This window comes from Ambystoma mexicanum, chromosome 3q (genome assembly GCF_040938575.1).
Source record: "Ambystoma mexicanum isolate Mex_15411 chromosome 3q, UKY_AmexF1_1, whole genome shotgun sequence".
NCBI lineage: Eukaryota > Metazoa > Chordata > Amphibia > Caudata > Ambystomatidae > Ambystoma > Ambystoma mexicanum.
The window spans coordinates 1,024,912,109-1,024,936,883 of record NC_090926.1 but is presented as its reverse complement, the minus strand read 5'-3'; the positions used below and the strand labels follow the sequence as shown (position 1 = coordinate 1,024,936,883).

The 24,775-nt window shown below is 44.3% G+C and overlaps 1 protein-coding gene across 2 annotated transcripts in view; it reads left to right on the top strand.

Moving 5' to 3' along the window:
* Positions 1-24,775, top strand: part of CCDC40 (coiled-coil domain 40 molecular ruler complex subunit) — a 599,189-nt gene that overhangs the window by 13,316 nt on the left and 561,098 nt on the right. For both annotated transcript variants that reach the window (XM_069655198.1, XM_069655197.1), the window contains exons 2-3: positions 16,096-16,162; positions 19,588-19,707. In XM_069655198.1, coding sequence (XP_069511299.1) covers positions 16,096-16,162; positions 19,588-19,707 — 187 coding nt within the window. The remainder of the gene's footprint in view (positions 1-16,095; positions 16,163-19,587; positions 19,708-24,775) is intronic.

The following is a 24,775-nucleotide window of genomic DNA, read 5'->3' as shown; positions in this document are numbered from 1 at the left end:
ACCTAAACTAGTGCCTAGACACAGGGAAGCCTCTTCATCCGTAAACTAAGCTGACACCTAGAAACAGGGAAACCTCATCATCCGCTTAACAAAGATAGCGGCTAGAAAACAGGTACTTGTAATTAATCTATAACCAAGCTAAACGCCTGGAAAGTGGTATACTTCACAAATAACACAAAACAAATCGCCAACAACTATTTCCCTCCTCAATATTTGCCGTATGGCTGAGTTTCCCTTCTCAATCCTTGTCGTGTGGCTGAGACTATACTTACATTCCGTGGATCCGCTGAAGCCCTCGGGCACCGTCCCTCCCATGATCTGCCACTCTGGCATCTGGTCTGCTTGGCATTCCACGTGGAGCGAGCAGGAATTTCTCCAAGGTGGCTCATGTCGACCGCTCAGTGTCCATGTGTGGTTTTCAATCTGGACCTAGTGGGTCACGACGCATCCCTTCGGGCATGCGATGGGAAAAAATTGTATTTGTCGCCGCAGGTCTTAGCAACCATCCTCTGCTGCCGCCTGAATTACAGGCAGGGGAATTATTATCAATCTCCCTGGTTACAGGCAAGAAGAACTGGGCCAAGGAAATCTCCTTCACCAGAAAACGGAAGGTCCAGCCATAGGACAACGGGTATTGAGGAATGAACAATGCAACACTCTCCATACTCGCTCATCGTCCTTGAGCCTGTCATCCAGTTTTGATAGTATATGAAGTCAGAAAACCTAATGTGGATCAGAATTGGCTAGAAAGGTATATGTATACACATTATATAGGGGGTAGTGCGATCATTGGATAAAACCTATCTGGTGGCCCATCCTGCGACCACCTCTAAAAGTTGCAAATACAAACTTTACAGGTTAGTGTGCAGTGATTGTACCATGCAACAAAGTGTGGGCTTAACCGGAAGGTGGATAGGGTTAGGGTAAAGAGGGTCTTCTCAGCCTTGGAGCTTTGGAAAGTTACTAGGCCAAGTGCAACTATTCAAGATGTTAAGAATGTCCCAGAAGGTGCTGCATGTTCTCAACAAGTTACCATCTCCGATCTTCTAGGCTATGAGACAGAACATTTGAACCTGGTATTACTTTTGTATCATCCTGCCTTCAGTTGGATGGGAACAGCCACCTCAGTCTGGCTCAAATGAATAGGCTCTGTCTTACAGGTTCAGATCATGTGTGTAGCTACCACAAATGGATTTCTCCTGCCTGCAATTATGAGGATTTTCAGCTTGTATTCCCTGAAGGTGTCCTATCTCTTCTGCTAACTTGAAATGTTCCTTCTCTCTGTGTGCTTGGCAAGGCTGTGCGCCATGGCTGCACTGGAAACCCGGTCTGCTTGTTTAAGCTGGATCAGCCTGTCAGTTTTCCTCCATATCCTTGAGTCCGTCCTGCTCCTTCTATTCACTCCAATGTACGTATGGCTTCCATCTTGATTTATATGGCCGCCCATGTTAGTTGCGTTTAAGCATCAACGGGCAGCTTGTGTTTCTTGTGCATCTTGCAGTTTTTGTGTGGCAAAGGTGTATGTGTGTCAGTCAACTAACTATGGAAGTCATAAGCATGTTCTTCATTTCTGCCAGCCATACATCTAAGTGTCTGCGTAACTTCATGCAGGGATGCCTTTGTGCTTCATGTCTAATGCATCTGTGTCATGATGTCAATTGTGACATCATCAGATTTCTTCGAGGTTACAGTGTGAGAAACCTGAGGGCATCCTCACTCTTACTCCTCTTGAACCCTCTTCTCAAGTGGCCAGGGAAAGGCCATCATTCTTGGATCCTGACCCTGGTGGTGTAGAAGTGAGGGAGTATTACCTGGGTGGAGGGTCCTTGCGGATTGGGGAGTGGATATCCACAGGTGAGACATTGTAACCCACCTGTCCCTATTGAGAACCAACCTCATCCTCCCCCGGCCTTCATGGGCTGTTGCAAAACATCTCCCCTTATTTCCCTGCATTCAACCCACTATAGTACTGGGATGAGGAAGAGGCTAGGAGTAGTGAACACTAGTAAGTCATTTCACCACTGTAGTACTGAGACGATGAGGAGGCCTGCAGAGTGTTATAAAGGTCAGGCATGTCTCAAATGTTCCACTAATTGCAGCCATTCAATTACAATTTGTGACTCGCTCCTGCAACCTGTCAAGTGGTTGCAGGTGTATAGAAAGGGAGGAGATAGCAGCAAGTAGACCAGTAGACAACCCTGTATGCGAGGAGGCAGCCAAGGTGGGTCCTGCAGGGGAGCCAGGGCACCAGCAGACCACTTCAGGAAGCTGTGGAGCCAAGGGCCAAGTGGGCTGCGAGAAGACCACATGTGTGGGAGCATCACCGGTCGGAAGTTTGCAGCTGCGGATGCAGAGGAAAGAAGCAAAGTGACCTACTGCATCCGCAGTGCGAGAGCAGAGCTGCCGGCGGGAGACGGAGGGGGACTGAAGTGCAAGCAGGGCTCATGGTTGAAGGAACATGTATCGGCAGAGCCAGAAACAGAAACAGCTGCCCGGAGGAGACATCAGGGACTGGTGAAGGAGAGGGAAGATCACTCAAAGGGGGGGGGTGCTCCTGGGCACTGTGGGGAAACCGAAATGAACTGCTGAATGAATGAAAAAGCATGCGCAAGTTGAAATAAACCCAAAGCAACGGGTTGAGAGACAAATGAGGTGAATATAATGTGCAAGTGGCAGATTAACCGATTACAGATATTGAATACCGAACTGAATGAAATCCTTTGACAAAACTATGACCCGATGACAAGTGTGTGTGAAATTCTTGTACTGCCTATTTGAAAAGTGAGCACGAGCCGTATGAAACATAGAAGGAAGCAAGTATGGAAGATTGCAAGAGAGCCTGAAAGCAAAGTGGTGAAGGAACCACCACAAAGTGAATTATATGTGAAGATACATTGTGGCAAGGCCAAAGACTCGCAAAGGAAGAAACACATTGTGGCAAAGCCAAGAGGCTAGTAAGGAGAAGACAAGTGAGTGTAAACCATTACACAAATACAGATACAGAAGAACATTTGTGGGGCATCGCAAGAGAGCCTGAAAGCAAGGTGGTGAAGGAACAAAATTGCCACAAAGTGAACTATATGATAAGATATATTGTGGAAAGGCCAAAGACTTGCAAAAGAAGAAACAAATTGTGACAAAGGCAAGAGACTGATAAGGAGAAGCCAAGTGAGGGTGAACCATCACACATATACAGAAACAGAAGAACCTGTGTGGGCTAGAGAGCCTAGGGTTCCTGGTTGCGCAACCTGTAATGGGTGGATTGTATGGTCTGACAACCACGCCTAGACCATGGAAACCCCAATTGTGAAAGTCAAAGAGGTTGCTGAAGTGACCCAAGAGAAAGCAATCTGATTGAAATATTAAGAAACCAGAATGAGTGTAAAGTTGATTTGGAGTTGTTTTTGAACCTTGAACGATTGAGAACCAGTACAAGTTGACTTTCTTGAACTTGGGGACGGGAACACCCTAGGATTTGTAGAACGGTCTTGGACTTGGGGAAGGGGAAGAGAACCCAGAGGATTTGTGGAAATGTCTTGAACTTGGGGAAGGGAACTCCAAGAAGTTATGGAACTGTCTTGAACTTGGCGAAAGGAACACCAAGTATTTGTGGAACTGTCTTAAACGTGGGAAAGGGAACCCAAGACTTTTGTAGAACTATCATGAACCTGGGGTAAAGGAGCTGAAAAGTAAGCCAGCTGGAAGAAGCTCAGAACTTTATTTGCAACACTTTTTCTTTTATTGCTGACAGCCCTACACATTATTTAGCTTTAGTTGTGAGGGCAAGTATAGGTTTTGGACACAGACAGACTTTTAAGCTGAACTTTCTGACTCAGACGTTCCTTAGTTTCTTTAGGTAGGGATATCCCACCTTAGGGTGGTTGAGGCAAGTGAGGCCTCAACCATCGTGACATTTAAGTTAATACAACAATTCTGTTTGAACTTTGAATCTGTTGTCTGTGTCTTGCTTCATGATGCCTTGACAACAGTCAGTCGACCTGTTCCATTGATTGCAGATGTATCTCTTGAACACCATCATCAGGCTAGGGTATAAACTATTGTCTTAGTGAGTAGCGTTTCTCACACCTGCGAAACATCGACGATGGTCGAAGAAGGACCCATGAATGATGTACACCTCCTGTTTCTCTGCCGCTGAGTGAGAGTGGGGTAGGTGCAACGAGGGTCACGTTTAGGTCTCCCTCTTCAGCAAATGGAGCTTTGTTGTGGACAAAGTTGAATAATTGGAAACTCCAAGACTCTTAATTGGCTATTTTAATTCATCTGCATGAGGGGACATCTTTACAGGTCAGGTTGAACAGACAGGGTAATTTGACAAAAGATTTTGGAACTCATATAGGATTTTGATAGGGCAGCGTCCTCGTTCACTGCCTGTTCAACCTTTACCTATCAGATTTTGGGGATTGTTTAACCAGCTCAACTTTTGCACCCCCTAGAATGTATAACTTGGCTGTATCTTGGCTGACTTATGCAGATGATATTGTCCTTATAGACCATACACAACTCATAGGTGCCACTAAAACTATGCCACTGGTAATTAGTTGTTATTTAATGAAAACAAAACAAATGTTATTCATTTTTCGCAAAGTGTGAAGAAGCATTAGGGTTATTCTTGGAAAATCTGTACTTACACCGGTATTGCATGTAACGTACTTGGGGTTTTATCAGGATGCAACATCTAACAAAGGTATGGCTTTAGCAAGACTAAATAATAAGGCTACACAATTGGCTGCCCAAAAGAAGAGAATACATTCCAAATACTTTAGATTTTCCATATTGCCAGTTATTGAATTTTACAGGTTGAAAGCAGTCCCGGCGATACTATATGGATCACTTATCATGACGGATTGACTGGGATATAATTGAAGCCAGTATTTGGAAAAAAGCTATTACATTACCAGATTGCCTTCCATTAGTCGTCTTGAGATACAAATTCGGTCTACGTTCATTCAATGGCTGGTACAGGTGGACAATTCGCTCTTTCTATAGGAATATATACCCTTCTGCCAGACCCAATCTTTGTCGCTTTGAACCATACTGCATCTGCTATAAATACTGGACCGTTGGCCGATTTTAGACATTGAGCAGAAACCATTTTAAGCAACAGTAATTAAACACCTGAAATGCTGAAAGAAAATGCAATTCTTACAAAAAAAGCTGTTTCAGGTAGACTGGATAACTACAATTGACAACATATATAGCTATAAACTGTATACACGTTCTTTTAAAGGGGACAAACCACTGGGCTCACTTCAATCATACATGTATGCATTTCCTAATTCATACGGGAGAGTTCAGTTTCTCAGCTTTAAGTTAAATCTATTGCTAACCGGAGAAATCCAGTCTATTTGCAACAACAATACATTGTTGTAGCTTTCTGTAGCATTGAGGAAAATATCCAATCTTCAGAACATCTGCTGATTCATTGCCAGGCCCTACAAAGTTCAAGATTACTGTTCCTTGGTAAATCCACACATAATGATCTGTGGCTCAACTCTCGTAGAATTCTGGGAGAGGCTGTAAAGTGTACCCTTGACAATAGCGTTCTTAACATTTTTTAAATCAAATAGGGGTGGTTTCGATTATATGGTAATCAATAATTTGATTGGGAAAAAGACTCACGAGTTTACAAATGAGCACTTGTATATATGAATTTGATTTGAGCCTTTTATTCTCTGGGCAGGACTTTGCACTTTATAAGAGATTAAATGCTGTGAGACTGTTGTATAAATAATGTGTCTATGAGTTTAATGTAGTATGACGAACTTGTTTATAGTTTTGTTATTTATTGGATGCCACCATTCTTAATACCTGTACAATTACATATAGGTAATTTGAGACCGTTTTAGTGATGTGATAAGAAATTGGGTTTTATTTATTGTACATTATTCATATCTGTGTAATTTGTGTTATGTGTAAGGTTAACTTTATTGTACTTATGCCATAAATGGGCAGATCATTACATCTGATGAGATTTCTTTTTCGAGTGGAGTAACAGTCAGTTTTAAGTTTCAGGTACTGTGCCTGATGTGATCGATGTGTTGAATACACCTCTTCAATTAGATGCTTTTGGTTCTGTACCTGCTAGATCTTTGTAGATCCTCCATGGGGATCTCCCAGCTGATTTTCATTAAGAAAACATTTTTCACTTCATTAAACAACCTATATCCGGACTATGGTCAGGACTATGGAGAGTAGACTACATGTTCCTCACCTTGCACTGTACTTGTGCAGGATTTCTCAGAGTACATGTCTGGAGGGTTTTCTTTGAAGTGAACCAAACCGGTCACCTGGTGGCAGTGCTCGAGTCCTAACTAAAAAGATAAGTGGGGGACTCATTAACATGGCAAATGGAGAGTGACGTCACCAGAAATTAGCTTATAATCGAAATATGCACATTTCATTTAATTGGCTTTGCATAACAGAACAAAATACACTGGGTTTATTTGCATTTCAGAAAATCAACGCACAAAATATAACCCAAGAGAAGATATTTTTGTTGGAAAAGTATAAAAGATGTGCACTTTAAGTTTGCCCTTGAGCGCATCTCATATGTAACATTTCACCTTCAGTCGTTTCTGCTCTATTGTCTAGTCTTGTGGTGTAGTGAAGTGCCCAATCTGGGAACCTGGTAAACTGCGATTCGAATCCCCACCATGGATCGCATGAGTAAACTTTTAAAAGTATCTCGTTTTACCCATGGCTTTTAAAATACCAAGTGGTGACAGCTACTGCCCTCTGAAATACGTGGGCGGACGCCGTCCACCCGCGTGTCCCCTCGACTTGAGCCCTGCCTGGTGGATCCTCCCCAGGTGACAGTCCAATAGGGGGAATCATTCGTGGGGAAGCAAACCCCTGTGATGATCTAAGTCCAGGTGAAAGGTCAGTGGCGATGCTGGAGGTCTGGAAGAAAGAGCAGCGGAGAAGTAGGGATCGACAGCAGTCCAGGAACAAGGAAGGACGAAGGGGATTCAGAAGCAGAGCTAAGGCTGATTCGGCGCTGGAGTGAGCCAGAAGCGGAGCAGGCTGGTGAAGGAACAAGGAGCAATGGAAACAAAGCTGAAGAAGAAGCAGGAGGTAGAGGGAACAGGACAAGAAGAAGGAAACCGAGAGACTATGAGTACCTACAAAACTTGAGGCTTTGAAATGAGCCAGTGCCCGTCTCCGGAGATAACTTTCTGAACCAGGACGTGCAGAGAGTGATGATCTCACAGAAGGAACACTAGATTGTCAAAAGCACTGCTTCCTAAAGGCATATCTGGCACCTAGAGTTCCCCGATACCGAGGAAGCATGACATCCTGAACAATTGATTGATATTATATTTGTATCGCGCTCGTACACAAGTATTTCAGAGCGTGACAAAGCAAGGGAGGAGAGCAAGGGAGAACAAAAACAACAATCTTAATAGGGCCAGTGACATTGAGAAGGCGCAAGTGCATGAGAGAGGGAAAGGGGAAACGTGCATGGATGGGGAGAAAGTGGAAAGTGCTGAGCAATGGAAAAACAGATACATAATAAAAAGCAACAAACCATGGTAATGCGGCCAGCAAGTGGCTAGTGTTGGGATGAAGGCAACAGACAAGGAGTGTCTGGTAAGTGCAGGGGGGGACTGCATGGTTACAGATACAGTCCCCAGTGCAAGGTATTGCCAGGAGGCAGTGCTGGTGGGTGGCAGAGTGAGCAGGTACCTTTGACCGAAGTCAGAGGGTAGGCCGGGTGCCCGGTGCCGAGAAGAGAGCAGATAAGGGGATACACAAGAGGGCTCTTGTGTATCCCCAACCCTATACACTATCTTCACCAAGCCCTTGTTTGATGATCTGGACCATCTTGGTATCACCTACACTAATTATGCAGATGATACACAGATCCTCCTCCCGCTTTCTGGGGATCATGCCAAAGACACGGAATTGGTGAACAAAGTATACCTTATCATCCAGGTATGGATGGCCACTCACAGCCTTTGCCTAAACGATGATAAGACAGAGTTGATTATCCTGGGTACCCAAGCCAATATCAAAAAACTAGGTCAGGAATTCTCCTCTTTCAACATAGATGGGAACATCATCCAAGTATCCAAGGATGTAAAAACCTTGGGATTCTATCTTGATTCTACCCTATCACTTGATAAACAGCTAAAATCCCTTGCCTCCTCTACGGCCTACACGTGCAAACTGATAAGAGCCGGTAAACCATTCCTTTCCAATAAGAGCTGCCTAATCTTGGCTAGAGCCTTAATTCTCTCCAGAATTGATTATTGTAATGCTCTATACTCTGGAGCTAATAAAAAAAAAATAACCCAAAGACTACAAACATTACAAAATAATGCCTTGAGAGCAGCACTAGGCATTAATAAAAGGTCCCATATCTCTTCCACCAGTCGTCATCATAACTGGTTGACCACGGAGAACAAAATAAAACTTAACATGCTATCACTGACCCACAAAGCCCTAAATAACTCTGCCCCTAGTTACCTGTCTGACAAATTCCACAGGAGAACATCTCTTAGACCAACTAGAGCTGGCAACGCCAATTGCTTGACAATACCGAACTTTAGACTCACCACTATTGGAGGAAATAGTTTCCCGATTAAGGCGGCTAAAACCTGGAACTCACTACCACAAGACCTTAGAGTGGACCTGCCCTACCTCTGTTTCAGGAAAAAAGTAATTCAATTCCTTACCTCGACTGACCTCAGTTGACCGGTGTTACCTACCTCCTACTGATATTTATCACTAGACCTTCATTCCATATAGCTAGAATTCTGATTGATCTACTTGAACTTGTATATTTTGTAATTATTTGTGTGACCCTACTGTAATTTTTAATGTACACTATGCTATGATGCAACCTTGTGACCCTACTGTAATTTCTAATGTACACTGTGCTATGATGTAACCTTGTAAGTCTCGCATTTTCTTGTCACTGCGCCCTGCTACCTCTGGGTCTGGCGCGCACAAAAAATGAATAAAACAAACAAACAAACAAACAAGATTAGCAGGGGGGCAAATGGGAAGGTCTTGAGGGGCTTCCAGAACCAGAGAAGGTTCTCCTCGAGTTTCAGAGTGGCAGGGAGGCTGTTCCAGAGGGAGACCCCAGCCGAAGACAGAGATCTACCCCCTTCTCATTTCTTTGAAAAAACGACTGACCCTGAAGGAGTTAGAGGTAGAGGTAGAGGAGGGAAGAGCTCAAGAGGGGAGATATTTACAGAGGGACTGCTGAAGGTATTTTGGACCCAGGCTCCACAAAGGGTTTTGAATTTAATCCCTGCATCCACTGGGAGCCAATGGAGAGATTTCAGGGCTGGAGAGATACGATCCCAGGGCTTGAGGCCAAGGACAAGTCTTGCAGTCCTGTTCTGGATGAGTTGCAAAGTACGGAGAGTAGAGGCAGGTAGATTTGGAAAGAGGCTGTTACAATAGTCCAACCTAGAGAGAACCAAGACTCTGGAGACAGTGAGCTTCTTGGGGAAGGAGAGGAAAGGCAGAGTACCTCTGAGGAGGTGCAATTGGAAGTTTGACTTTTTAGAGACGTCGGAGATATGGGCAGAGAAGGGAAATGTGGAATCAAAGATGACACTGAGGTTCTTAGCCTCGCAGGTGGGGGGAGCTTGTTGGCGGCACTCCAATCCTGAATGGCAGATAGGCAGTCGGAGATGAGATAAGGAGAGGAGGTGGACAAGGGAAGCCTGAAAATGAGTTGTGTCATCAGCATAGCACTGGAAATTGGAGCAGAAATTGGGAATGAGCAGAAAATGGCAATGCAGTGGGCAAGAGTTGCCAGGTATTGGTTGAAGAGCCAGGGTGAGAGGTAAGACCCCTGGGGAACACCTCAGATAGAAAGAGAGATAGATGAAAGGAAGGATCTGAGTTGGACCTGAGAGGGTCGATTAGAGAGGAAAGAGGTCAGCCAGACCAGGGCTTGATCAGTGATACCAAGGTTTTCACAGAGACGGTTGAGCAGGATGGTATGGTTGACTGCGTTGAAGGCAGAAGAGCGATCAAGTAGGATGAGGACAGAGGGGATGTTGGAGTCAAGGTTGGAGAGCAGATCTTCATGGATGTTCAGGAGAGAAGTTTCCATGCTTCTGGCAGCTCTAAAGCCAGATTGATGGTCATGGAGAACACCAACAGTCAGAGTGAAGGTTAAGCTGCAGGATGGCCAGCTTTTCCAGGAGTTTGCCCAGAAAGGGAGTGATGGAGATTGGGCGATAGTTAGCCGGGCAAGAAGGGTTGGCTGTGGGTTTTTTGAGAAGAGGGTGCACAAGAGAGTGCTTCAGAGGGGAGGGGAAGGTTCCCGAGGTGAAGGAGAGGTAACAGAAATCATCCAGGGCTGGAGCAAGGGCGTCGATGTGGTGCTTGATGGTTTTGGAAGAACATGGAGGAACCTATTTTGATGAGACTTTCATAGGTCAGACTTGTCTAGAGACCTTGTCAGGGGAAAATAGAGTAAAGGGCGAGAGCGAAGGTGGAAGGGTGGTTGTAGGAAGACCAGAGTTTGCAGGAGAGGGGGTAGGAGAGGAGGGGGACGAGAAGGTGGACAGGATATCCTGGATTTTAGAGATGAAGTGAGAGGCAAAGGGCCTGGGAGGCGACGGGAGAGGTAGAGACAGCAGCAGGGTTGGCCAGGTCCTTGCAGATTTTAAAGAGTTTGGCCGAGTTGTTAGATGTCGCAGAAGCACAGGCTTGGATGTGGGCTCTCTTCTTAGTGAGGACAGAGAGTCTTTATTGCCTTTTGGAGCAGGTGACAGTCCAGTTTGTCAGAGGATGAACAAGAAGCCCTCCATTTCCTCTCAGCCACCCTATACTTAAGTTTAAGTGTAACAAGGTCAGAGTTAAACCAAGAATTGCTCTTGGCTTTGGGCTTCCAGCGAATCCTCATGACAGGGGCAAGTATATCAAGAGTATCAGAAATAGAGGTGTAGAGCATGGACAGGGATGTATCAGGATGTGAGCCAGCCAGAGGTGGAGGGGGAGCAGAGAAGGTGGCGGTGAAAGCCTCAACTGACACACGCTTCATGGGCCGGATATCCGAGAAGGTAGGTGGCAGTATTGGGGGAGGAGAGGGTGAGATGAGATGAGAGGAGGGAATGATTGCTTCAAGAGAGAGGAGTGCTAAGAGGGATGGGGATGGAGAGGGAGAGTTCCGAGGAGATCAAGACAGCAAGTGGTTGCCCTGCAGAGTGAGTCGGGCCAGAGGGGAGTATAGAAAGGGAGAGAGCATCACAGAGGTCACATTGGCTAGATCTTGGGTACCTTTTGTGATGTGTTGACCTGTATTCAAACTTTTTTGCGAAATTTCCTTTTGTATGTCAACTTTCTTTTTTAGAAAAAAAGTAAAAGAAATATCATTGCATAATTCCAGAGATGGAGGTATTTTGTTTGTGTGTTCCATTGAACCCATTCTGTGACTATGCACCATGCACAAATCATTATTCCCTACTTTCACGTCACTGCAGTGAAACATGAAAATCATCAAACAAGCACATGCCTACATTGCACCGCTGTCACTGGTAGAACTGCTTGGCAGGCCCGTTTTAATGCTGCTCCCTCTGAAACCTCACAGCAGACCAGAGTCTGCCTCCAGCCAGCCCTCAGGCCATGGTGAAACAGGATGTCAGGGATCCCATTGAGGAAAGGATCTTCCTTCCTTCTGAAACACTGGACATGCAACAAGAAATTGTACTTGGATGACTATCAAACAAGGTTAAATGTTCCACCTCGGGAGTTAGTCACACCACAGACAAATCAAGCTTTGCCCTCCTTGTCTTGGATGTTACTCTGACCTCTCGATGGATTATTTTCCTGTAAATGAAAGTCAATATAGTATTGCTGTGTGTGGTTGGAACTCTTCAGTAATTTTATAAAATTAATTTAGCATTGAACTAGATCATTCCAATCGTATTTGATAATAGAATGTTGTTTTAAATAGTGTGTAGAATCTTAGAAACCTAATCCTATCTTCAGGATGATAATATGTACATCATTTGCGCTCTAATTGTTGTTCACTTATTAATTTCTTTAGTTCCGAGTACCAATTATTTAGTGGTTTTGCTATTTTTTTCTTGATGTTGAAAATGATACAGAATCTAGTGTGTAGTGAAGCAATTTATTGAAAGACAATAGGCAGCTGTCTATAGTTTAAACATGCTCTTCTTTCATTTCCATGGTTTTCAGTTTCTCTATTACCTCCTCCATTGTGAAATTCTTCTAGTCACTATTAAGTTTTACATGAGGGGGGGTGTTTGACTTTTCTTGGAGCATAACTTTTTTCAATCCAAAAACACGTGCATGGAGATCTGATGAAGTAAAAGGTAGTGAAGCAGGGACCTTGAGTTAATTGTCTCTGCTAAAGTTTAGATATAATGTATGACCTTTGTCATGGGCTTCCACTGAATTAGCTGGGAGAAATGTGGATCTTCAAAGTTGGACATAAGATTACTCGTTGTTAAACTATCGATGTACACTAAAACTTACATTTCTGTACCAGCTTTTGGAGAGCAATAGAATAATACAAAATACTGGTTTTTATCAGGACTCAGTGAAGAAGCTGTCAAGAGGCTCTTACAATTTAATAGGGGCCGTCAGGATATAGATTCATCCATTATGTGTGAGGCATAAATCACTGCCATTCGCTGCCAGATCTAGATCCACGATTGGCCGTAACCATATTTTGTCCAGGTGGTATCATGGTATCATATATCTTGAAGAAGGCGGATATAGCTATCATTAAGCAAAGATTTTGTTTAAATAAGATAGCCATTATCTGATTTAGAATAAAATCATGACTCTCAGTCTGAGTTTTGGCCGCCGAGCCTGTATTAATAAGTGCCATTCAGAAGTGACTAGCAGGAAGCTTACTGTATACATATGGAAAACCACAGATTTGATATTTATCTTTGGATCTGCAATATGTTCTACTGTTACTAGTTAATTAACTAGTCCAGCAGGCTTCCACAGCTTTCTTAGAAGCGTGAATGAATATTGATGTTTAGTGAATTTATTTGTCTAGCCTTGTGCGTCCTGGCCACATACAGGCACAGCCAGACTTGCCTTTGGCATCTGTAAATGGCTTCTGCTGCATGGTTGCAACACTCAACGCACCACGAATTAGGCTACAAAATGCCCGCGAAGTAGAACTAAAAGAGAGACTATGTTTTTCAGTCACCCCAAAAGAAATATAAAATCAGCACAAAATCTCTAACGACCAATAAAAGAACACAGACTTGCCCTCAGCCTGCAAAGTGAGAACAATTTGAACCCTAAAGTCCAACTCACAGGCCCTCTTACTCTTGATTCAGTGTTGGAACATCAGAACTATGCACTCAGTGAACCAGGAAGGAGGTTATATAATGGCAGCCCAACAATAGTATTCATGTTGTGTTTGTTGTCAGCGGAGCTGAGGACATCAGTATACTGCTCAGACCGCAGACACATTAGATTTCTTAGGCCGGTGGCCCACCAGTGTATAGCTGGGAGTGTCTACAAGAGGCTTTTGTTATTTGGTTACATTCTATAGAGGGTGTTCTGTGTCAGCTGGGGGATTTGTCTATCACTGAGATCTATATTGATCACTGAGATCTATAATTGGTGTTCACTGGCCAGCCAGTGTACTGCTGCGTCATCTTGGGCATCTGGGTAAAACTGTCAGCTGGATTTATATAGTCGAGTGTCTATGATGTCATTCATTATTGGCTATGGACATCAATTCATGGATATGGTAGCTTACAGGGTGTTTTGAGTATTAGCTAGAGACATGAGCGTACCACCAGGAGCCCACATTGGCCATAGCTGTAGTTACATGGTAATGATCACCAACGTCTCTGTGATGATCACCAATCATCACTGTGATAGTCTACCAGGGGTCCTTGCTGTCTGCTAGAAGCATCACAGTACTGTTTACCTGGTCTACTGGACATTCAGTCAGTCGGGTAGTGACATCAGAGTCCTACTCTGCAAGGGTGATTTGCTGTCAGCTAATCTCCACCCTACCCGTCAGGGCATATAGACCACTTGTGACAGCGATACCTTTTGGAACATAGCTAAATAGGATAGTTAAACTATTCCTTGTGGTGTGCCTAGCTCTATCCAATCAATGGTGTCCCACATAATAGAGGGAAAAGAAAGCAAGGCTGGCAGTGCTCCAGCCTCAGTGTGTTATTGTGTTCAACAAGTCGGGACACCCTGTGTCTCCACTTGGCCTGAGCCGTACCCTATTTGTCAAATAACCTCGGAAGAATATGAACCAACAGGATGTTGTACTCCCAGCTAGTAGCACTAGAGAACTGCTGCAAGCATTAATAGACTTCACTGTTGTCCAGGGGCAGCACTGAGGTTGCTCACAGGGCAGGGGTTGATTACAGCAAGACCATCAGTGTGTCACTTAGACCATCAACAGGGCCATGTCAGATATTTCCATTGGCACCGTGGTGCCATTGGTGGTGTGGCCCAATTATATTTCTGGGGGGATATTTTCATACCCTTACTATGACCATGTGACTTTGTTGCTGTATGGCTGAAACCTAACTATGGTGGACAACACAGAGTTTGCATAGCTAAAAACGAATCAGGCTTACAAAGCGCTGTGAATAGTCCTAGTTACAGAAGGACATAGAAACAGGAATATATTATGATATCACAGAACTATTCAAATTTGCGTGACGTAACCAAATAGAATAGAGGTTACATGGGGATGGGTCCTGGAGAATCATTAGCTTGATTGGGCTAGATGGAGTGCTCACGTTTTCTGGCACGATATAGAATTTGGATTGGTGTTTGTCCGAGAACCTCATTGTCTATTGGCCACTGTGCCCCCACCACCCCAGAAAAACAAAAACAATTCTTTTTTTTTTTTTTTTGCAGTGGGAATTTCATGAATTTATTTTTGTTTTTTAAATATTAGGGGATTGTATGAAAAGATGTATGAATGTGCACACGACCAGTACTTTTGAAAATGTATTAAAGGATTTATAAAAGGTTTTGGGTGGTCTTTGGGTCTTTTCAGCCCCTACCGCAAGCAATTTCTGGTCCAAATAATGCTGAAGCGCTCAATTTCATAGTGAGGTTTGGGGGACGTCTCCCAAGGTTCCCCTTTTGAAAAAGGAATTCAAATTATGCATTTACAAGTGTACTGGACGAGTAACTGAGACCAAAAACTGATGAGTTTAAAAAAAAGAATTTTCACAGGAGTTTAAACACATGGACATGTTTAGAAAATGATTGTCAAATTGTGCATTTTAGAGCACATTGGGCAAGCCCCGTTGGTCAAAATTCTGTATGGTTTGCAGATCATTTAATGGGTGAATGTGGATCCTCCACATTTCCCAACTGAAGCTGGTATTTCCTATGTACACGTCCCCAGTAACAGTCGGGCCAGCCTCTAAGTGCCCAGTAGCCGTTATAGCCAGTCTCTGTCCCAGCGCACCCGTCTCCTTATTCCTTCTTGCCCCTTGTGTCTTTCTTTTGTTTTTTGACTGTCTGCCCTTCTTCAAATGCGCCTGCATTCTTTTTCCATTGCTTTCTTTTTCTGATGCGTCCCTTCTCTCATCTGCTCAGATAGCTCACTGATTTATGTGCTTCCTGCAGTGATCGCTAGTCTCCCTGCATATAACTAGTTTCAGTGCAACCAGCGCCAACTAAGCACTTTATCTTTTTGAGGTTGGTAAATGCAGTTTCATTTAATTAACTCAATGCAGAGACGACAAATAGCAAAATAATGCAGTTAGCAAGCGCTGCATAGGAAAGAAGTCATCATTAGAACTGTGACTTCTTTCTTTCTACCTTCCTTTCTTTTAAACTTTGTTTTCCTTCCCGTTTCACTACTTTGATCCACTCCCTTCGTCTCTTAAAGTCATTTTTGTTTTCCTTCCACTCTCAATGTCTTTGTCCTTTTACCTTGCTATCTTGCCTCTTTCCTCTTTTCCCTCCTTCCTCGCTTTCGTTGGCTTGCTCCCTTTCTCTCCTGGCATACTGTTTCTTTTTGTCTCCTCTACTACTGTTCCTGGATTTCTCTCTTCCCTTTCTTCTCCAGGAGCTTTGGAGCAGGAACTCTACTAAGATATTGTTTATTTTTGCCTATAGTCAAAGGTCTGAGATGGAGCCGGGCTCAGATGAAGAAGAGGCAGAGCTGCACGTGTCTGATAATGAGGTAAGGTAGAAAGTATGACCTATGGTTTATTGATGATCACGCAAAGATTGACCACAGTCATGTGGGGAGATTCCAAATAAGGAAAAGCATCCAGTTGGGAGTGCACCTCCGAAGTGGGCTGTAATAGGTGGTAAAAGCCTGCTCCCCTAGTTAATAGGTCCAGCAGGCTCTAAGGCTTTCTTGAGGAAAAAGTGATCCGTGCAAAGATTATGCCACGAAAATATAATTCAAGATGGCAGCCATGTAAATCGTTAAAAGGAGCTTTATTAAAGGCTCCCTTTCCCTTTGTGTGGCACCCAGCATGTGAAGGCAGCAGGGCAGATAGGGGAGATGACCAATGGAGGCAGCAGGTTATTGATCTTTTTTATTTTTATTTTTTAAACATTGGTGGAAGAGGATAGGTTTTGTGTGCAAACCGGAAGAGAGCCAACGGGTTGCTCAGAATGCAGGCGTATACTCTAGGATTCAGCCCAGATTGGTATGTTATGTTGTGTTACTTGGCATTTATATAGCGCTCTATGTATCATTGGTATGATCTCAAAGCGCTGGTAGGTTGAACGCCCTCAGGAACCATAGTTCTGGTCAGTAGAGAGAGATAGTGTCGTATGGTGCGTGGGTGCACCAGATATGTGTGAAGCTGATGTAATTGCCGGGTGGTAGCTGCATCCTATTGTTAGGTGTGGTGCTGGAGATATCCGTTGGATGTGTGCAGTCTGGTGGATGGTCACCTAGACTGGGCTCTGGCTGCGTTAGGCCTGAAGGATGCGTATGTGAGCAACTAGGCCGGAATGTGCTTGGCTAGCTGCGTTTTATTAGGGTGATGAGATGTTCATGGGGTCGTATTCGTATGTGAACAACTAGGCCGAATTAATCAGGGGTATAGCTGTGTTCTAGTTGAATGATGGTGTATAGTAGTGGGTAAGTGTAGTGATGTGATATGATGGTTATCTTTAAAGCGCCCAAGACCAGGCACGTGAACAGGATGGCGGGGTACAGAGCGACACACGGACACAGAGACAGGGGGCTGGGCTTACAGCGACAGGGGGAGATACGGATATATAGCAACGGCATGGGGAACAGGAAGACGGGGTCCATAGTGATACACATGTGGGGCATGTTAACATTTACATTCGTATTTCTATCCAGATGTGACTGAGGTTAATGTTCACAGCTCAAAGTGTGGGACATGCCAACATTGCATTTCCATCTAGGAGAGACTCAGGCTAACGTTCACAATCCTGTCAGGATCTGGCGCAGGCTGATGTTCACAGTTCTAACTGAGTCCCCCATTAATTCCATCCATTCCACCCACTTCATCCATTTCACCCATTCCATCCACTATATCCGCCCCATCCACTCCATCCGCCTCATCCACCCCATCCACTACATCCATTTCATCGATTCCATCCATTCCATCTGCCCCATTCATTCCGTCCACTCGGTCCGTTCCATCCACTCCATCCATTTTTTTCCCATTCCATCCATTTTATCCATTACACCAATTCCATCCTTCTCATCCATCCACATCATCCACTCTATCCATTTCATCCATTCCATCTATTTCATCCTTTACACCTATTCCTTCCATTTCATCCATTACATCAATTCCATCCATTCCATTTCATCCATTCCATCCACCTCATATCCATTCTGTCCATTCCATCCATTCCACGCATCTCATACCACTCGATCCACTCGATCCACTCGATCTACTCGATCTACTCGATCCACTCGATCTACTCGATCCACTCCATCCATCCACTCCATCCATCCATTCCATCTATCCCATCCATTCCATCTACTCCATGCTACCATTCCATCCACTCCATCCACTCTAATCATCTCATCCATTCCATCCACTCTATGCATCTCAACCATTCCATCCACTCCACCCAGTTCATTCACTCTATCCATCTCGTACATTACATCCACTCCCCCAGTTCATCCACTCCATCTGTTTCATCGATTCCATCCATTCCATCTGCCCCATTCATTCCGTCCACTCCGTCTGTTCCATCCACTTCCTCCACTCTATCTATTCCATCCACTCTATCCATTTTTTTCCATTCCATCCATTTTATCCATTACACCAATTCCATCCATCTTATCCATTCCATCCATCCACATCATCCACTCTATCTATTCCATCCACTCCATCCACTCTGTCCATTTCATCCATTCCATCCATTCCATAAATTCCTTCCATTTCATCCATTACACCAATTCCTTCCATTTCATCCATTACACCTATTCCTTCCGTTTCATCCATTACATCAATTGCATCCATTCCATTTCATCCATTCAACCCACCTCCCATCCATTCCGTCCATTCCACTCATCTCATCCCACTCCATCTATTCCATCTACTCCATGCTACCAATCCATCCACTCCATCCACTCTAATCATCTCAGCCATTCCATCCACTCTATCCATCTCAACCATTCCATCCACTCGCCCCAGTTCATCCACTCCATGCATTCCATCTACTACATCCACTTCATTTATCACATCTATTCCATCCATTTCACCCACCCCATCTATTCCATCCACTCCACCCATTCCATCCACTCCGTCCACCTCATTCACTCCACCTATTCCATCCATTTAATTCATTCCATCTATTTTATCCATTCCATCCATCTGCCCCATCCATCCACTCAAACCACTAGGTCTACTCCAGCCGTTCCATCCATCGATCGATTCCATATCAATATAATCCCTCCATTCCATCTACCCCATCCATTTCATTCATCTGTTCAATCCATTCCGAATACTCCATCTGTTTCATCTATCCACTCCATCGACTCCATCTGATCGATTCCGCTCATCCGTTCCATCTGCTCCATCCGCTCAGACTGTTTCATCCGTTCCATCCATTCATCCATCCATCCATTTTATCCAACCATATCCATCTATCCATTCCATCCAATTCCACACACATCATCTGATTCCATCCATAAATTCCATATACACATGTTCCATCCATTGCATTCATCAATTCTCTGTACACATCTTCCAATCATGCCACATGCATGCACGCCATCCATTTCATCCACTCTGCCCGTATGCGTGCATCCACTCCATCCATGTCTTCCATCCCTTCCATCTGTCAGTCTTTTTATCTATTGCGTCCATCCATTCCATTCAGCATCCATTCCATGGATCCCCTCGATCCGTCCGTCTACTCCATCCATGCATTCCTCTCCATCTATTCCAACTATCCATTCATCCACCGTTCCAGTCGTCTGATCCATCCATCCATCCACCCACCCATCCACTCCATACATCAGTTCTATTGATTTCGTCTGTTCTCTCTAGTGCGAGCAACCCCATTCACTGTTCCCAGCCTTCTGGGTGCTCATTTTGAAAATTCTGTTCAGCTATTCAGAAATAGTTTATTTATAGGGGCCCATTATTCTTGCAGGAAGAGGAAGGGACATTGCAACCAGCGGATGCCGTTGAGGCAGTGGGTTCACCAGCAGAATCCCCTGGAGTAGGCACCCCCACAAGACCAGCCACAGCAGAGAGTGGTTTACGAGAAGGGGTGAGTATGCGTGGTTCTGTTGTTTCTTTTATATTGGTGCCACTCACAGAGTCACCGTTTTAAGCATGTGGAGGTCCAGGAAATAGTTGAGGTGCACATAGACGTGTGTATTTTTCATCAGACTCGCATGGTCACATGATTTTTCCATGTGTTCACCTGAGGCCTCCTTTGTTTGCGTCTGAGCATCTAACACAGCGAACTTTTAAATACTGACTCCTTGAAAAATACTCTTTTCTTTATCCAACCCTTCATGAAGTGGATTGTGAAAACATTCTTGCTGGTCAAATAACCACGATCACTGCTTATAAGAATCTGAGCATCAGCCTTATGGCTCTTATCCAAGGAGCACCATCTGCTTGATCGTTTTGTGGCCCCATATCTTAGACTGGAAAAAAAAGGTAGCCTCAGCACAAGGGCAGGAGGTGGGGCGGGTGAGGGAGGGAGGTGTTTGACCATATTTAACAACAACCATCTGCAGTGATCTGACAAGCAGGTTCATACCTAGTCCAGAACAGCTGCTGGCATTTCTAGTGGATTGGCAAAACAGTAAACCCACAAAGTGTAGGTTCATATGCCGTTTACCTACAAACAAAGGGTTCTTGGAGATAAGCACTCCTAGAACCCCCCCTCCCTTTGGGTTAACTTAAATCAACAGTGTCATGATGGGATAAAAAATGAAGTATAGCACTTTCTCAGTGCAATGGTGCTCAGTTGTTTCTTTTCTTCACTGACTATTTCAGCAATATAGAACTAAGCCACTTCTTTGGCACAGGTATTCTTCACAAGGATATCACAACTGGCTTAGAAAGTGCCTGGTACACTTCTTGTTCTTTTGGAAATATGATGCCCCTGGTCAGGCTTGGGGATATGGTGCCCGTCTCAACCTAAGAGATATAGTGACCGCCCAACACTCTGCACAGGGATCGAGTTACTTTACCCTGGAAAGATCTACAGCCTTCATTTACTCCAATGGACCCACTTCTACAAGCAATTTGAGTTGGTTCCTCAAAGCCTTAGGTTCTCTCCGCAATGACCTTAAGACCCTTCCTGGCTCTCTGTGCAGGCCATGAAGGCCACTGGCGGCATCAGTACACCAGCTGCTCGCAGTAGCTTCTGCTTGAACGTCACTAGCCCTCCATGTGATATCACCACCTACGTCTCGCTCTCCTTCCCTCTCTTCATCGCTCTCTCGGTGGATGCTTCACATTTCTCTGCTCTCTTGCAACTCCCATACTGTTCACTCGCTCTTCTTGGCCTATTATGGACCTCTTTTCAAGCCCAACATTTTGACCACTGTGTTTATTGTTTGGGTAGGAGCACTTGTCCTCAGATTGGTGAGAGCCCTTATCCTTCTTAAATACCCAACTCCCTGCGCGTCTGCAGTCTGGAAAAGTGATGACTTGCCAGACAGCCATGTTCCATGCGTAACCTTGGACCAGGCTCCTTACTTTTTTACATCAGGATGTCTACTCCTGGCTGCCTCTGGCATCCGCTGGATTCCCTGTTTCAGCTTGGTAGATCCATAGACATGTGCCTTTCCATTCTTACAGTAAGCTTGGTGCATTTTTCTTCCAGCGGCGACCCCGTCTCTATGTTGTCCTGGGCCTTGTGATGGGTAAGAGCGCTGACTTCATCATACAGTCTCCCATATCTCTTCACGTCTGGTCTGGGGCATGGGTCATCATTTCTTTGAAAGGGCCCACATAGTAATCTTCCGATTAGTCCCCATGGTGAGGCTAAGTAACTTTATAATAGGATACCCTTTGTTTAGGCCCAAGACCAGTTTAGAACTCAGATTCAGATATTGTTAAACATTGAGGGAGAAGCGCAAACGTTATGTTATGTTAGACGCATTTCTAGAGCGCACAAACACCCGAAGGCACCCTGGCGCTAGGATGAATACAGAGCTACCATATAACAAATTAAAACACAGATGTTTTGAGCATACGCTGAAAGGTAAGGTGATCAGCTGTCATCAGCAATGGCAGGGGAGTAGCATTCCAGGCGCTGGCGGCAGCCACAGAAAAGGCCCGGCCGCCAGTACGAGTCAGTCTAAAACGGGGGACCTTGACCAGGAAAGCAGAGTGGGAGCGGAGACATTGGGCCTCATTACGAGGCTTGCGCTCACGGAATGAAGGGGTCCAGTATGGGACCGGCCCCCTTCATTCCGTCAGGGCTGATTAGGAGGTTCCCTTCGCGGGACCCGGTTCGGACGCCTGGTAAAACCGGGCGTCCTTTCCGGGTCCCACGAGGGGAAGAGGGAGGTAACAACGGGACACTCATAATGTGCCCATTGTTACCTCCATCCCCGTTACCATTGAGCCCTATGGGGGCTCAAATGGGAATGGGGAACGGTTCCTGCAAGGAGGATTTACTGGGTCCTCCTATGTCGGAATGACCCAGTAAGTTCCCATTGCAGGAACCCGGTAATAGCTCCATGGCTACCGCCAAACTCGTAATGAGGCCCATTGTGTTGGTACGTAATGTGGGAACTTATCTTGAATGTATTCTGGACTGAGGCCATTGAAACCCTGATGTACCATACACAGGGATTTGAACAATATCCTCTTATCCACCGTAAACCAGTGGAGCTGCCTCAGCATGTCTAAAACTACAATTATACCAATAGGACATCCAATTTCTCCTCCAACAAAAATGTGCTCCAAAGTAGATGGGGGAAGTTATCAGAGTGTTTCACATGTTCAATCCCACTCAATTACCTTGACCAACATTTGTAACATCCCATTCATGGGTAGGCATGCCCATGTTTTGTCGCTAAATAAAATACAAGTTAAGGTAGAGAGGATGCAGAGCCATACCCGCTTTATCAGATGTCGTCTTGATAAACACTCCTTAGGAAAGGGAACTCCTATCCTGTGTGTAGGCTGAGCTATAAGGGTTTTATCCACCACTCACCAAATCAAGTGGCGCTAGCTACATTCCACAAGCTTAAAAGTAAGGAGGGTATCCAGACCATACAATCACATGGACTTGCTTTCTGCCTTTTCAACCTAGCTTTAGATCTTACAAACACCCCAACCCACAACCAACATGTTCTTTTCATTAAGACATCCCTGAGAAGGATTCTAATGGAGAGTGTGGTGTGGCAGGCACAATGTGGTGAGCTTCATCAAGCCGGGCTTTCATTTTGCGATGTTATATGTGCAGATTTCATGAGAAATGCCTTATGTTAGCAATCTTATGGGCTCTAATAGATTTAAGAATCCAGGGAAAATACCTTGCAAATCCCGGACATGAAAATAATATTAATAATAATAATAATTTGGCATTTATATAGCGCTACGAACCCTTGGTATCTGAGCGCTGCTTATTATTACCCACGGTGTGTGGTGCTCATTTATCGACCTCACAAGGATGAAACGCTGAGTTTGGCGCTGCCGGGATTCGAACCTGCGTTCGCAGGCTCTTGACCGGCTTTAATACAGGGTCGGAACATGCAGTCCTATTATAAATGCACTTTTGTATATGTACTTGGTGTTTTGCAAAATTACTTTAACTGCAAGTCCTATTATAAATGCATTTTTGCATATGTACTTGGTGTTTTCCAAAATTACGTTACCTGTGTGCACATACAAAAGTTCAAATATAATAGGACTGCATATTCTGACCCTATCCATATTAATATTACCAATCTTAGGGGAACATCATTGTAAAGTGCATTGACAAAAATGTATTTCCCCCCACGATAATCTGATTCACCCCCAGAAATATATATTTATTAACTGTGGGGTGAACTCCTTCGACAAGGGGTTGCATGTTGCAATTTTATCTGTGCAGAATTACATCATGAAAGCAATATTAGGTGCAAAGACCTCATAAACCATAAATAGGCTCATCCTTCCGTTCCCTGGATTTGCCAAAAGGGAGGATTTGTTGATCGCATTGTTTTCACCCAAATAATGCACTTTAGCAATAACGGCTTCCGCGGCAGGCCAAGTTGCGAAGGGTCGTTTCTTTTTAAAGAAAGAAATTACATGCATGCCACACCCAGTACCCTTTCTCCCAAAAAAAAAAAAATGCAATCAAGATGGCAGCCTTGTTAACCGGAGAGGGAGCTTTAGCAGAAGCCCCTTTTCAATGTCAGGGGTGGCCAACATTTAAGGGCAAGAAAGTGGATAGGGGAGAGAAACTATACAAGTGGCATGTTATTGTTCCTTTTATCACATAAGCAGGAGAGTAAGCAGCAGAGCAAGCGCTTGTTCAGAACATGAAATTATACGGTAGAATGAAGATTCCCCCTGCTAATAGCGGAGGGAGCTCTTGATTCTATTAAAGACAAGGAGGCGAGCATTAAGCTTCTTCTTCTTTTATTTTCTCTCTCCAGCAGTTTCAACAAATAATATACATTTTGTAAACTTTTCTTTTTAAAAGAACATTTTTATTTTTTACTTTTTATTTTTTTTAAACTTCAAGTCCCATCATTTCTGTAGTCCTTTAGTCTCTGGCCATGTGACCTAGTCCTTCCTTTTCCTCTGTCCTTCCTCTTCTTTGACTGCTTCAAACTGCAATCATTTCTTAACTGTGTAACCAACTGGGTCAACTTCTGCTCCGAACTTCCTGCCTCATGCTGAGCCGGTCTCCCGCATTTTAACTTGCAGACTCGCTCTGAGGAACTTGCTTTCTCTAGTGATCAGCTGTTCATTTGCTCATCTCCTACTGCCAAAACAAACAATTATACATGTCAGGGCGGGGAATCCACACCCTATTCTGGAAGGAAAAGTCATGTCAATTAAATGCAGTACATCATCTCAACATCACATTCTTGTCTCATATTTTTGTGTATTTGGGCTGGGAATTTAATGCTCGCCTCATTGTCTTTAATAGAATCAAGAGCTCCCTGCGCTATTAGCAGGGGAAATCTTCATTCTATGTCAAGACGGAGGCGAGCATTAAGCTTGTTCAAAGCTTCTCACTACTACTTTTGCTATTGTATTAATAGGCCGGTAGTAAAACGTTCTGAATGTCGTATCGCTAGCCCAGTCTGCAGCTTTAATAATGTCTTGTAAAGCTGCGCCCTGTTCTAACGCTTTCGAAGCCATTGCTCCTC